This window comes from Nothobranchius furzeri, chromosome 9 (genome assembly GCF_043380555.1).
Source record: "Nothobranchius furzeri strain GRZ-AD chromosome 9, NfurGRZ-RIMD1, whole genome shotgun sequence".
NCBI lineage: Eukaryota > Metazoa > Chordata > Actinopteri > Cyprinodontiformes > Nothobranchiidae > Nothobranchius > Nothobranchius furzeri.
In genome coordinates, this window is record NC_091749.1 from 65,161,235 (window position 1) to 65,177,109 (window position 15,875).

Genomic DNA, 15,875 nt, shown 5'->3' on the forward strand with positions numbered 1-15,875 from the left:
GAAAATATTGTCCTCGGTTTGTGTCCTTCCTGTGAGATTTGCAGATTTGGGAAAATGTCATCAGGCAGTAATAATTGTTAAATTCATAATTATTCTCGGAGAGAGACCAACTCTTATCTGCCCCTGGGAGCCCCGTAATGCATAGCGTCATTTCGACACGGGGGTGTCCGCGACACGCTTTATATGCAGGTAGCGGCGCTGCGGCTGCTTTATATAGCGACTCGTTGCATTCTCCCTCAACCAAATCCTCAGATCACGCATTTTAGCTAAAACGCTAACGTTAACTTGCCTTGCGTTGACTGTAGAGTTGTGGGTGATGGTCACGCAGATGTGTCATGAGATTTGAAGCGTTGCTGCCTTTCACAGACACTTTTTCTGCACGTGCTGCAAACAGGATAGCCGTCTTCTATAAACTCCCTCGGCATTCTTCAGATATCTAAAATATGCCCGTACTTCCCACTTTGTCTTCTTTGAGGGATAATAAATGTCCTGAGCACTGCCGTCTCCTCCTTTGGCCATTATTTCAGCTTTAGCTTCAAGAAAGTTTTGGTTGTAAACAACAAAGTGCGCATGTGCCGCCGGCAACTTCAGCAGATGATACGGTGGCTGGTAAGGGTCACCGCGCCTACACCGTAGCCACGGTAATCCACCGAGATAATGGATATTTTAAAAAACAAGACGGTTATTATTATTGTCAACTTTTTTACCGGGGTTTACCGCTACACTGGTTACCATGACAACCCTACATAGCAGAGGCTAAAAATAGGGGAGAAAGTAGAGGAAAGTTACTGAACCGTGAACATGGGAACAGTGGTCGGGCCGAGCTGCGACGGTCCGAGTTACTCCATTATTTCTCTGAACAGAGGCTGTTCACATATACAGAAACACCTGGGAATGAAGTGTTCCTGCATTACCTCACATATCGGTTTTACTGTGTTTGCCAGTATTAATCTTCTCTTGCAGTTTGTTTTACTTTAATTAGACATTTTTAATAATTAGAATAAATCCTTCTGACATCAGAATGTCACACAAACAAACTCCGAGAACTCGTAAACATCATATCTGTTTTACATGTTTGTTCTGATAGTTTTATCAGCTGTAAATTATTTTTAGGGATTTCAGACATTCTTGTTCTTTACTCTGCTCTAGAGTTACTGATCCAGCCAGACAGAGGCGTTCCTGGTTTCAGCCTGATGGGTCTGCTTTGCTTCTTCCGTTTGTGTTTAGTCTGTTTGGTGAAACGACGAAGGTCAGTAAGAACACAGCATCCTCTCTGATTGTAATCCTGCTCCTCCTCCTCTGTGCTGCAGCCGACACGCCCATCGAGGAGTTCACGCCCACGCCAGCCTTCCCGGCGCTGCAGTACCTGGAGTCGGTGGATGAGGGAGGAGTGGCGTGGCAGGCGGGGCTCAGGACGGGGGACTTCCTCATCGAGGTAAGAGCTGCTCCTGTTCTTTCGGATCTGGATTTGACCGTTTGGTTGTTGGGTTTTTTCTTGGATTTTGGAGTTCTGGAAGTTGTTGTGTCCACTTGGATTGGCGTCGAGCGAAGAAGCTGCGGTGTGAGCTTCCTTCAGGAGGTCTTATTGGGACGTTGCTTCTGGACCATGGCCTGTTCGTGTGGATCCTTTAGAACAATGCTTTTCTTTATCTGGAAGCATTTGGCCGCCGCTTTGGTGTGAAATCACGAGCGTGCACGAAGTCGGTGCAACTGTGAGTCCGGCTGCTTGGAAAATAACGATCTGCGGATGGAAAAGTTTCAGAGTGAAGTCTGCTGCGGGTCAGGCGATGCCATCACTATCAGAGCGAGAAAGGCACCAACGTTTGTAACATTTTTATTTATTATGATGATAAAAACGAAAACAAGGGTCTGCTGGAGTTTAGAGGAGATGCTTTTAGCGTCTTTTCACAAGTTGACCTGATTCCTGAGGATTTTAGAAACTTTTTACAGATGTTTTTAGGGAACTTAAATTTGACACTTTTTATGAAGTTCTGGTTCTGATTCATCTCATTAGGACCTGGTCCAGCGGTGAAGAGGTCCTTTTTTACAGTGAGGATGAACTAGTTATTGGTTTTAATAGTTACCGTGGTCACTAGTTCTGTAGGAAACAGGATTTTAGTTTCTAATTAAAGATTTTTTTTCACCTGAACATCAGGAATAAAGTCCACATAATGAAGGTCTAACAGGTTCTCTGTGTCTCCTCCCTACAGCCAGGCACGTTGCAAGATTTTCAAAAGTGTGCGGGATGTTGTCTGTGCCTAAAATAATTTTATGTTATTCATCTTAGTTTAATTTCCATAATAGCGGAGCAGGTGCGAATTATAGACGCGTCACGCATGTCTCCGTTTTAAACATGTTTAAACTGTTCAGAATACAAATCCAGGCTCTGTCTCGTTAGATTGGTGTAACTAAAGTTTGTACTGAATGAAACTTTACATTAAACCATGTTGAAAAGAAAAGGATCCGATTAAATAGTTTCCCCCTCATTTACAGTCACAGAGTACAGCACAGTGCACATGGCTCTGGGGTTAATCAGGTTTAATTGTTTCTCTTTGCAACAATCTTCACAAGAAGGCAAAACAGTTACATGGCAGGTTACAGATATTTCCATTTGACTGTTTATTTGGACGATAAACTCAAGGATGTTGGTTGTTTTGAAAGAATTACCCCGACGCACACTGATGAGCTGACATTTTAATCGTTAGGCACATCGCGGAGGAAACTAAATCAATGAAGAAAAGATTCCCATCAGAACATCAGAGCTTTATACTGGACACTGTGTTCAGCGCGGCTCGGAGCGCACACGGTGGACAGTGAGCTGAAGATCTGTAGAGGGGTTCGCAGCGCAGAACCACGGCACATGCGATAAGATTTCCTCCCACTGAAGCGGTCTGGAAAGCCGGTCTCTCTGAGGGATGTGTCACTTGGAAAAATGTTGGCTGATTATGAAACTTTGGCTGAATAGCGCTTGTTCCCGTCTCCAATATGGAGACGCATGACGCATCCAGTCTGAGGCAGAATAGCCTCTTCAGCTCAGAAAGCACCTGTAGAGACATTTGATCACGCACAAAGTTCATGTGGAGCAGAAGCGGTCGGGCCACGGCAGGTGGAATGTTCCTAGCCTGTGTTGCTGGACATGCTGGTCTGGTTGGTTAGACCAGTGTTTGAAGTGGAAAACACACACACACACACACACACACACACACACACACACGCACGCACGCAAACACAAACGCTCACACACCAATTAAAATAATGCTGATAGCGTGGACTAGAAGACAGGTGATGGTTTATGTATTTAAATGATGATCAGGTTGCTGTAAAATGTAATCTCCATCCACATCCAGACACAATTATCCTCTATTCTGTCTCTATTTGCTCTGCTTTTGTCTGGGCTGACATAGCTGACGGTGCGCGCGGCGCGCCTAGCGGCTGTGATGCACATTTTCCGCATTTGGAGAGGTGGGCTGGATGCTTTGCTTTTACTGGAAGATGGATTTATTTATTTTTATTTATTTTTTTGTTCAAAAATGTCGGAGATTTTGCCCCATGAGTAACCGTAAAAACTACTGGTGTGCATGTACCCTTATGAAAGAGTCCTACGTGGAGAGGTAAATATTAGAAGTGCAGGTAATGCATTCTGGTGCATATAAATGAAAAATGAATGAAAATTAAATTGGGAGTTTTTACTTCATATTTTAAAAATAAAAATGACGGGGGAAAAATTTTGATGTCTTTTTAAACGAAATTTTCTAGCGCGACCTGCCTGCTTCACTGAAGTCACTGCTTATTAAGGTCCGCCCAAAATGACCGTGGCCAAGGGCGGAAATCCCATTTCAATTTTGGGGGGGGGGCAATAAACAGTAAAACTTCAGAGAGTAATTTTTGGAGGGTCATGAAAAAAATGCTCTCTACATACAACACTGTATGTCCTTATAAGAGACTGACCTGAGACTCTGTGCCTGTGTTTGACAGGCTCTGGCTGCCTGTGCTCAAGTGACTGGACTTTGCCTAATGAAACCGTTTAGAAACAATTTCATTTCTTTCTTATAGATGTCTTCATCAAAATGCAAGTTTCAAATTCTGGAGCATTAAAAAAACGACCTGATGTCTGCCGTTTTTCGTTTCTCTGCCATTTCAACTGACCTGGTCTGCTGACAGTTGGACAGCAACACACACACAGATGGGATATTGTCATTAGAACGGAGCTGGAGGATATTGATCAACAATAACATCTTGCCAATTTTGTACATCTCCATAAGCATCCTTTCTTTTTGTTTTCATTTCAATAACAAGACTGTGGCCTAAAACGGAATAAGCAATTCAGAATAAAGATTTAAAAGCAGATCGTTAATAGTTGAAGCAACATGTCCTGAAATGACCAGGGAACATGAAGTGACAACTTTTTTTTACTGTGGTGGTGGTGGTCTGTCATAAAGGGATCTCCGACCGGTGATCAAAATCTAAAGATAATCGGTGTCTATGTTTGACATTTATGACCACATTTGACACACATATTTAAGTTTGTAGAACAAGCGTGTGATTATTGACTTACTGTTGGAAACCGCTGGCTTTTTGATTCCCGCCTCCTGTGAGCCTGCCGCGGGCTGCCGTGAAGCTGTGAGCGGGGCAGAGCCGGCAGCCCCGCCCCTTGGAAACACGCGTGTACCAACTTGAGGAATGGGGGGGGGGGGGGACGACTATAATTTCTCAACAATTAAAAACACATTGTTTTGTATTTGCAGACTAACTTTTACGTTGTGGTTTTAGAAGACAATACAGGTTTACTGCTAGCATTTATGTGTTTACAATAACTTATGTGGGGTCCCCCCTGGGATCTCCGCCTATGACCGTGGCCCACCCAAAAATGAAAACCTGGTGCCGCGCCTGTTATAAACCTCTGCAAATTGTTGTTCTTCATTTTTTCAAACTGAGAGTTTGTACAGCTAATGTCAAGATGTAAAATTATGAATTCAGTCGAGCTCTTCCCTCCCTCTCCTGTTTCTCCCTGAAACCCGACAGCCGACGTCGGGTTTAAGGAGAAGCAGCAGAGGGAGGGGAAGAAGGAAATGAGGCAAACGGAGTGAGTGCGACGTAGAGAAACCAGACTGGTGTGGAGGTGAGCAAAACGGCTGGAAAAGTGTGGGTGTTGAATCCCCCACATCCCCCACAGTGCGACGCCCATGCCTACAGCTAACTCTTCATCCTGCTGTTGCTCTTGAAACCAGAAGAATGGCATCAGTTTCACTCAGGGGTTGCTGGTTAAATTCCCTTCTCTGTTCTAACTGGAGGGTGCAGTTTGTAGCTGAAACATGAAGGAGTTGGTTTAATGAGTCCGGCTACTGCTTTTATTATCCTAACAGCAAACTAAGACTTTTAAACCCCTTCACAATAAGAGCCTGTAACAAATGAACAGGCTGAAAAACATCAAATGAAAATTAGCGTACAGTTTCCTCTCTGCTCATAAAGACACAACAGCCTGAATGCCGGGAGTGTTATGTTTTCATCCTGCTGACTATTATTATGTTTGTTTATTGGGGATTGTTGTAAAGTCTCTGAGACGAGTCAGTGACTCGATGCGACCTGCTGGGTTCCTACAGGAAACTTTACTAATTGGCTTAATGAACTGATCTCAAGTGTAATGTTTACTTTGTTAAGTGCCTTGAGACGACTCTTGTGATTTGGCGCTTTATAAATAAACGGAATTAAAATGAATACAGAGTCATATGTCACCGATTAAAATTAATGATTTAAATCATGATTAATGCTACTATGAAACTAGAGGCTGACCGAAAAGGGTTTAAGGCCGATGCTGATACCAATTTTTAAAGAATTTTGTTGCCAATATCTAAAGCCAAGTATTTATTCAATATCAAATATAAAACAAACTCAAAACATTAAAGAAAACAGCATGTTGGAGTCGTTTGGGTCCTTTCTTTAGACTAGTAGTGGCAGCAGTTGGCCACACAGGTGCCTGATATATTTATTTATTTATTTATTTTATCGGCTTTTAAAAATAATTTCAGCCGATATAGAAAAACTTGAATATATCTGTCGGCCTCTATATGAAACAATAATGGATTCAGGCCCAGGATGTCATGGAGGGGGTTGAGCGTCTGACCCACGACATGCAGAATCAAACCAGGAGACCGTGTGGATAAGGTAAAAACTGAATTTTATTAATCTTGAGTAGGGGACTGAAGGTTCAGCTAAAACGATGAGCAGGAACGGGAAACTGAGCGCTGCCAGGTGAGCAGGGGAATCCTCGGTTCTTGGTCTAGGATGTAGACACAGGTTAGGGGGAAACGGTGGGTGAGACAATCAGGAGAAACAGAAAAGGAAACTGGGCTTACGGTTTCCAAGGCGGGAGTAGATCCTGAACGGGCAGGGTAGCGGTTGTGAGCCGGGGTACCGGAGGAGCGGAGGGAGCTGAGCGCGGCGTGAAGAGGTGCTGAGGTTTCCCACGGGCAGGTGGGGAAAGGCGAGGCTGAGGGGCAGGTGAGCGGCTGGGAGTTGCTGTCCAGGGGAAGGGCAGTGAGATGTGGTTCCAGGAGATGAGCGGTTCAGGGTTGAGTTTGTGGTGAGGGAGGTGAGGTATCCTGAAGTCACGAGACGAAATGAGAACAAGGAATATATACGGAGGCTATGACAAGATACAATACTAAGAGGCTTGAGTCGAACCCAGCACGAGTTAGGTACCGGTGCGAGTAATCATCCAGCGTTGAATGAGTGTCCCACTGCAGCTTTTATCTCCTGGTCAGCCTGATGAGAAATCAGCTGCAGCTGAGGACTCCCAGTCACTCACCTGCAATCAAGAGCACAGGGAGACAGACAAACGTGCAGGGAGGCTCACCGACCGTGACACAGGATGCTCGATATAGTGTTTCAATGCATTTAGCTCATTACAACACATTTTTTATCCTTTAATATTTATTAGTAATTATAATAAAGTTCATGATCATGAATCATAAAACATTTTCATCCAGTTTCAAATGTATGTGATGGTGCCTTCAGTGACAGATAGAAAATCTGATTTTCCATTTACTTAGCCTGAAAAAGCATGGGAAATGAAATTACATCATATCTCAGTGATATTTCGGATATTTTTGATTATGTAGAAATATAAAATAAATAAATTTAAACAAAGATATAATCCATCTCCTCCTCAACATGATCCCATCTAACAGATTATAATTCCCACCAGGGAACATTCATTATATTTACACTTTACATTTGTCTGATGGAGGCTGACATGTGACCTGATCGAAGCTGTAAGAACAAAGATCATCTGAGCTGCTGAGCAGGTAAACTTGTAATGTATGTGTGCCGATGTAACCGACAAAATGAAGCTCAGGCCGTGTCTCTAGATCAGCGAGTGCCGTTGTCTGTACAGGATCTGCTCGGGTGCAAGATCGGCTTGGGGTCCTTCGACTGCCGATGACGTCGAAGTAGTTGATTGGCTGAACATGAACCTTACGGAAGTTACGTAATCACGTTCCGTTGGCCGAGGCAAATTTTTCTGTTGGAAAGATGGACAACTTTTACAAAGAAATCCATCATTACCTCTTTGAAAATACACTTTTGGCATTGAGTTGCATGTATATTAGGACTGAACAATTAATTGCATGTGATTTTCTAATTGCAAAGGCTGCAATTTGGCAGCCTTTGCAATTTGGTTAGCGCAACGCTAATATACATGGAAAAACCCATAGAAACGCTAATGCTAATATCACTGATTACATTCTTTCAAATTATGAATTAGAAACGTGCCAAATGATTACATTTGGAGTCTAATAGAAAGTAAAACTACCATCAATCAAATAAGTACAGCCAGGCATTTTAGTAAAGCCAGAAAACTTTTAACTCCAGATTTTTGGCTAGCAGCTATGAGCGTAACTGAACTACGCATGGACAAGACGTCAAAAACTCTAAACACAAAATACTTCAATAAACTGGACACACTTCTTTCCTGCAAGCACAATTTCACAGGTGTTGCTAATACCTATGATCCTTCAAGGGATGTGCTCAAAGAGGAGTTCAACATTATGAATACTATATAGTGTTTTATTTTACAAATACCATTATAAACACAAACGTACGTCATAAGAAACATTATTTTAGTAACGAAACTGCTAAATTCTTTCCAACAGTATAAAGATGTGTAGTGTGTTTTGTCCGAGTGGGTTTGCCGTACTTTGACGTCATCAGCAGTCGAAGGACCCCGAGCCGATCTGGCACCCGAGCAGATCCTGTACCGACACCGTCTTCTTTACTGTTCTCTGTTTTTCTGTCCTCCCGACAGAACACGACTGCCCTCTGCTGGTAGGCAGGTGGAGTACACATTACACTGAATGACAGTAGTCTCAGCAATACATTACATCTCCCTTTCTTTGAAAGAAATAAAAATACACCCCAAGAACTATCTCACCAGGAAATTCTTTTGGGTGACCAATAACAAGGATCTACACTGGAACATGTCTAAACAGTTCTAAGCAAATGGATACCTTATGAACATCAATGTAATTGCAAAACTATGAACACTGTGTTACTCTTAGCTGTTCACAATAAGCTAAAATAAATCACAAATCAAGTCTATCAGGTGGTTTAACCACTCTGCCTCGCCTAGTCACATACGGCACTGAAAGCTTGGTTTGACTGGTACCCTCTTGCTGATCTACCAGCATGGACACCTGCGAAGGCATTTCTAAGGGTGATGAAAGACCTGCTGAATCAGTCCAGGTCTCTTCACTCAGAATGTGGCGAGACCGATTTGCTGCTGCTGTGCTCCGTCGAGGATGCTGATTGTTGCAACGATATTCCTTCCCACTAGAGTCCGCAGTGTAAGACCTGGACTCAGCACATTTACGAACAACAACTGCAGGAGCCCATCTGGCACTGCCTGGATGGTAAATGGTAAATGGCCTGTTTTTGATATAGCGCCTTCTAGAGTTCTGGAACCCCCCAAGGCGTTTTACAACACAGTCATTCACCCATTCACACACACATTCACACACTGGTGGTGATGAGCTACGATGTAGCCACAGCTGCCCTGGGGCGCACTGACAGAGGCGAGGCTGCCGAGCACTGGCGCCACCGGTCCCTCCGACCACCACCAGCAGGCAACGTGGGTTAAATGTCTTGCCCAAGGACACAACGACAGACTGAGCGGGGCTCGAACCTGCAACCTTACGATTACGGGGCGAGCACTTAACTCCTGTGCCACCGAACCTCATCACCAAGAACCAAGGGAAAATGATGAGTTGGGATTGATGTTGTCCTCTTCTTGTCATAGTGGAACTTTTGGAAAGCCTTGGACTTGTCCAGCCGCTGCTTAATTTGGTTGGGGTCATGCGCTTTGGGGACCAGAAACAGTTTAGATGTTGGTAACAAGTTTCTTGGCCTCCTGCCCATCAGCAGCTGTGCTGGTGACAAAGAGACAGACTCGAGGGGTGTTGTACGATAATCCAACAACGCTAGATGATTGTCCAGAGCTTTGTTCCATAGTCTTTTTACCGTCTGCACAGCACTTTCAGCCTCTCCGTTGGAGTGAGGAGTGTGAGGTGTGAAATACCGTAACTCTCACAAAAACCTTTAAACTCCTCTGCTGTGTACTGCGAACCATTGTCAGTCCGAAGGATGGATGGAATACCATTCTGCTGAATTGAGCTTTCAGCGTCTTGACGACAGTTCAACTGCGCAGGCCTTTGAGTTCATCTACTTCAATGAATTTGGAGTAGTAATCTACTAGCACCAAATATTGTTTTGACTCAAACTCAAATATGTCAGAACCTACTTGCTCAAATGGAAGATCTGGAGTTTCTGTTGGACTGAGAGGAAGTGTTGGCAGTTTGTTTTGAAACTCGGCGCACTTGCTGCAGTTCCTGACCATCTCTTCTATTTCATAACTCATTCCCGGCCAGTAAAGAACTTCACGAGCCCTCTGCTTGCTTTTCCCAATTCCTAGATGCGACTGATGTATGAGTCCTAACATGTACTTCCTCATAGAAGGAGGAACTACCACACGAGGCCCTTTGTACACTACACCATCATACACAGTTAATTGACTCCTAGAGTCCCAGTACGGTTGAATGGAAACTGGAACATCTCTTCTGTGTACTGACCAACCCTGACGAATTGTGACCTGCAACTCTTGAAGCTCCTCTCTGGTTCTTGTCTGCAGTTCATCATACTTTTCGTCACTCACTGCTATATGATCTAGCATTGACACACACGCTAAACCTTCCAACTCAGGTGTGTTGCACTTGAGTTGAGCTCTTGACAGAGTGTCGGGGAGCTCCATGTTCTTTCCTCTTCTGTACTGGATGTTTAGATCGTACCACTGCAGACGCAAACGCATTCTGTATGCGCGTGGGAGTTGAGAGCAGTGACTTTATGAAAATGTCCTCCAGAGGTTTGTGGTCATTGTACACTGTGACTTGTTTGCCAGAAATGTAATGATGAAACATCGTGCAGGCATGAACAACAGACAGCATTTCTTTTTCTATTTGCACATAGCGGGTTTCTGCATCTGTCAGCGACTTAGATGAGAACGCTACAGGATGACTGTCTTGAGTGAGCACTGCGCCATGCCCATAGCTGCTTGCATCACAGTAGATTTCCACCGGCTGCACCGAGTCAAAATACTTCAGCACTGGAGGGTGTGAACACAAGTCTTTTAGCTTTTCAAAGGCCATTTGTTGAGCTGGTTGCCAAACATGTCACTCTTTAACCGTTGACGCAGAGGTGCATCAACGTCACTTAGATTCGGAACGAACTTCGACAGGTAAGTGACAAACCCCGGAAAACGCCTTACACCATCCTTGTCAGTAGGCGGAGACATGTCAATAACCGCTTCAGCTTTTGTTGGGTCTGGCTTCAGACCTTCTGCAGTGAGTAAGTGACCCACATATGGCACCTGAGTCTGGCGGATGAGACATTTGTTGAAGTTGAGCTTCAGGTTATAGCTTGTGGCTCTTTCAATAACTTTACGCAGAATTGCATCATGCGACTCCAAGTCTGGTGCTGCGATCAGAATGTCATCCATAATGGCTGTGGCTCCTGTTACGCCTTCGAGCATGCCATCCATTATGCGCTGAAATATTTCTGGTGCGCATGCTAGTCCAAATGGTAGCCTAAGCCATCTGTATCTCCCTACAGGAGTGTTGAATGTTGTGAGGAATGAAGACTGCTCATCCAGTTCTATCTGAAGGAATCCAGATTTTGCATCAAAAACTGAGAAAATCTTGGCACCAGGTATGGCAGATACTACCTCTTCAATAGTGTGCATGGGGTAATGTTCTCTTTTGATGACTTTGTTCAAATCACTGGGATCAATACAGATCCTCACTTTGCCCCCTGGGTGACTGCCACCATTGAAATGACCCAGTCTGTGGGCTGTTCGACCTTGGTTATATGGCCATTCGCCTCCATCTCACACAGTTTCTGTACTATTTTGTCTTGTCCCTTGAGCCCCAGGGACAAATTTGATTGTGTACTTGCCTGGTAGCGTGCCTGTGGTGTGCATCAGTTCTGGATATTCCTTTAAGCATGGCGGTATGGATTGCAAAGATTCTCAACTCAACTCAACTTTATTTGTAAATCGCGCCGTACAGGCAAAAATATGTCACCAAGGCGCTACACTGATCAAGTAAAAACATAAAACATTAACTCCAGAAAATAAAAAAATTGTATCACAAGATACAGATAAAAAATACAGTGAGTACACAGACTGCTATAAGTAAAACAATAAAACTAGTTAGAAAGGTTAAAAGACAGCTCATAAAAGTAGGTTTTTAGCCTTGCCTTAAAAACCGCAACAGAGGTGGAGGCCCTTATGCTGAGAGGAAGCTCGTTCCAAAGCTTAGGACCTGCCACAGCAAAGGCCCTATCACCACGTGTCTGTAGGCGCGTTCTTGGGACCGAGAGGAGCATGAGGTTCTCTGAGCGGAGTGACCGTGCAGGGGTGTACGGTTGAAGCCGTGACACCAAGTAAGGAGGGGCCAAACCATTTAACGTTTTAAAAACCAGTAAGGGTATTTTAAAACGAATCCTTACATCAATGGGCAGCCAATGAAGCGTAGCCAGGACAGGAGTTATGTGGTCATACTTGCGCCCGCCCTCTAAACATCTGGCAGTAGCATTCTGCACCATTTGCAACTTGGCTATTGAGCCCTTGCTCACACTGAATAAAACAGAGTTGCAGTAGTCCAATCGCACCGTAATAAAAGCATGGACTACCGTCTCAAGATCATGACATGACAAAAATGGTTTGATCTTTGCCGACTGACGAAGGTGGAAAAAGGAGGAGGAGATCACTCCATTGATGTGGTTATCAAAACTAAGGGCGCTGTCCAGTTTAACACCAAGATTAGTCACCGATGTAGTCAGCTGGCCATTAAATGACCCACAGTCAGTTAGGGAAGAGTCAGAATGTATGCTTGGAGCAAACAATATAGCTGTGTTAATACTGTCAGTGCCACTCTTCTGAGTTTCCTCTGCATCCTTTAGAGCACCACACCTTATTATTAAGCCAAGCTCTTTAGCTGTCTCCCCACTGAGCACACATTCTTGAGAAATGTCCAGTATTTCAAACTCTGCAGTGATGCTGCGCTCGTTGAACGTCATTGTTAGCTCTACTGCTACAACTGACGTGAGCTTGTGGTTTGAATATGAGCGTAATTGTCTCTTGGAGGTTTTCAGCTCACCAGAGTGTGGAAGATGTTGGTAACAGTCTAGCGTTAGCGTGTTACACCTAGCACCAATGTCGATTCAAAACTTGGCCTCTTTTGACAGTATGTTAACTGATACTGCCCATTTGTCATCACTGCGAGAATTAGCTTAAGCAGCTACTTGAGTCATGCTAATGTTCAGAACTTCTTCATCTGTAGCATGTGTACTTTCCTCTACAACACACAGCCATCCAATGATTAGGCTTGTGACAGTAGGAGCACACTGAGCCCTTTGCTGGACATACGCCTTTATTTCACTTATGTTGAGGATGTTTCCCGCAACTCAAACAAGACGCTGTCAGGTTCTGTTGAACTGGCTTTGCTTTGTCTGGAAAGCGAGCCTGTTTGTAATGTGGCTTGGGCTTAGCCGCTACCGTAGCCACTTGAGAGAAGACATAATCTCTGACAATTTGCGTTTGTTTCTGAGACGTTTCATATTGCTGTGGAATCTCAGTAGATTTAGCCAGCTTTATGTCTTCACCTCATTCAAGTAATCTTTCTCTGACACCTGTTATTATAGCATCGATTAGCATATCATCAGCATCAGTATATTCACAGTCCATCAAGAGCAACCTCAAATCCTTCACAAAGTGGTCAAAACTTTCATGCGTGCCCTTTTTCCTTTGTTTGAAGCGACGACGAGCAATCCTCTTGTTTTTTCTCGGCCTTATGTAGCAAGCAAACTTATCAAGTACCTTAGTAGGGTCCTCTTTTTCCCCATCACCCCGGTCCAAGGTCTTGTAGATTTCTCTGCCTTGCTCACCGATCCACGTGCCTCTCCAAACATCAGACGGGCGCGTTTTTAGTCTGAATTTAACATCTGGGTCTCCTCGCTCTCGGACTGCTTTATTAAATTTAACTCTGGTGTCCCGTTTTGTTTCTGCTGGACATTTAAACAGAGACTTTTAGTTTTTGATCAGCATTCTGGATTCTGAGCCGGTGGAACAAACAAGACTTTAATTATGTTTTATGTTGTGAAGAAGGATCTGGTACCTGGAAGCTCAGGTGACGTGTTTTAAATGAGCCTACTGCTGTAATTCGTCTCTCCTCTCGATTCTCGGTTAGTTGTAAAGCTTCTCTGAATATGAAAACTTCTGCTGGAACGTTTGTCTTCAGAAAGCTGAAACGGGAAGTGACTGTTGAACCCGCGGTGTCCGACGTCCGCTGGATGCTGCGTTGAGGAACGTTCAAACATCTGTGGGTGGCGCCGAGTCGTGTAAGCAGCTTTCATCTCTTTGGGTTTTAAGAGTTTCTGTGATAAGGATTTGTGTTGATTAAAAGGACTTGAAGTAATCTTTGCTTCTGCTGTCATTGGTATTTGTGGGTTTCTCGCTCAAATGCTTCAGATTCATCACAAAACGTGATGAATGTGAGTTAGTTAGACAGATTGGATCACAGCTGCTACGTTAGTCCGGGGAAAATCACATTGTCTATTTCAGGCTCGGTTTCCTATGGTTCCATAACGACCGTGTGTCTGTAAGCAGCAGTGAACTGGAGAAGCTTTATTTAGTGTTTCTGCTAAATGGAGCATCAAATGAGGAGAAACAGGCTGTTTTTGTGTCTGCAGCTCCACCTCACCACGACTTCAGCTCTCTTTTGTTTCATCTGCAGTTTCCCTCGACTTCTTTAATCACCTCATCAGTCTGCTGCCGAACCGAGTCAGAACTGGAGAAGTTTGGATAGTTGTACGTGTTTGTAAAACGCAGGTTTGACACGTTTAGCAGCCGATCAGCCTGGAGCGACTCTGCCGTCTGAAGCTGCTGCTGCTGCTTTTAATAAATGAGAACGAACAGCTGATTCCTCCCAGCTTTGGGTTTGTTTGGATCAAACCGGAATGAGCTGGAGTCGGGATTTGAACTCGTAAAACAAAAAATGGTGTTGATTCAGCTTCTGCCCAGAACTCAAACATCAAACGTTCCTCTGGAGTGGCCAGCCAGGTTTGTGGGAATAATCTAAACTGAGGCAACCGTTAGTTTAGCTGGATTATGGAGCCACAATTAGGAAACTTAAATCTGAACTTTTCTACAAGTGAAGGAACACTAACCAGTCACAACGGTTGGTTTTACCTCTCACCTGTATCAGTCATAGCTAAAACGAAGCAGATTAATCCAGATTATATTGGGTCCTATGAGTTCCATAATCTGAAGGCATAATTTTGGGTAAAGGAATTTATTGTAAAATAGTCGTGGGACTTAAAATCCAGATGTGATGATCATTTAGAAGTTTTCCTGACGATTGACTGGTTTTTCACACTTTTCGTACATTATGGTGAGTTAAGGGAAAGAAGTTTTGTGCGTGCTTTAGTTACACAGTAAGTCTGAACACAATGGTGAAACTACATCTAAACACCTTCTAAAAAGCATCTAGGATCACTGGAGCTGCAAGAAAAACACATGGGACAGGAAGTGAGTTAGCGTTGGCCTTACTTTAGCTCACGCATGAAAATATGCTGTTGGTGATCCAAAGGGGTTCGAATAAAGGCAACTAATCTGTTTTGGTTCCTTGAAGACGTTTAGCTTCTTATCTGAGTTGTCAGTTCTGACTGGAATATGGGGTCAGAACTGTAAACTGTATTAGGGATACACATTTTCCAAAATTTCTTTAACCGCCTATTGACGCCCCTTAACGGTTAAGTCAGTTAACGGGAAACCAACGCAAACAGCTGAGCTCTTTGCTAACTGCTTCGTGTTTGAGCACATTTGTTAGGTCATGTGATGAGTTCATTTCTTCTTCTGCTGTCGCCCAGTAAACATATTTGATAGCGGCGCTCTTGCACCCTCTAGTGGCACAAATGTATTGCACCCAGTGCATCAGAAGGACTTGAAGCAGTTAACCAGGCAAAACAATTTTACCCGGTTACAACATTAACGGCAATTAACCGGTTAACTACACACATCCCTAAACTGTAGCTTAACAGGTAGAGACTACCTATGACCGAGAACCTTCACCAGCATATGCTGTTGGTGGAGAAAATTCTGAACTTTGTTTCTTCTCATCAAACATTCATCAGTTACTGAAACTGAAATGAATTCAGATTTCGTGATTTACAGACAGAGTTTCTTAATAAAAGTTGAATTTTGTTTAGCTGTGTCCACCTCGGTGACCCTGTGTTCTCCTCTGATCCTCTCTCATGTGGGGTCCCACAGG

At 43.9% G+C, this 15,875-nt stretch overlaps 1 protein-coding gene across 3 annotated transcripts in view; it reads left to right on the forward strand.

The window, feature by feature from the left end:
• Positions 1 to 15,875, forward strand: part of LOC107381573 (SH3 and multiple ankyrin repeat domains protein 2) — a 269,418-nt gene that overhangs the window by 208,248 nt on the left and 45,295 nt on the right. For all 3 annotated transcript variants that reach the window (XM_070555052.1, XM_070555054.1, XM_070555053.1), the window contains one exon: positions 1,311 to 1,435. In XM_070555052.1, coding sequence (XP_070411153.1) covers positions 1,311 to 1,435 — 125 coding nt within the window. The remainder of the gene's footprint in view (positions 1 to 1,310; positions 1,436 to 15,875) is intronic.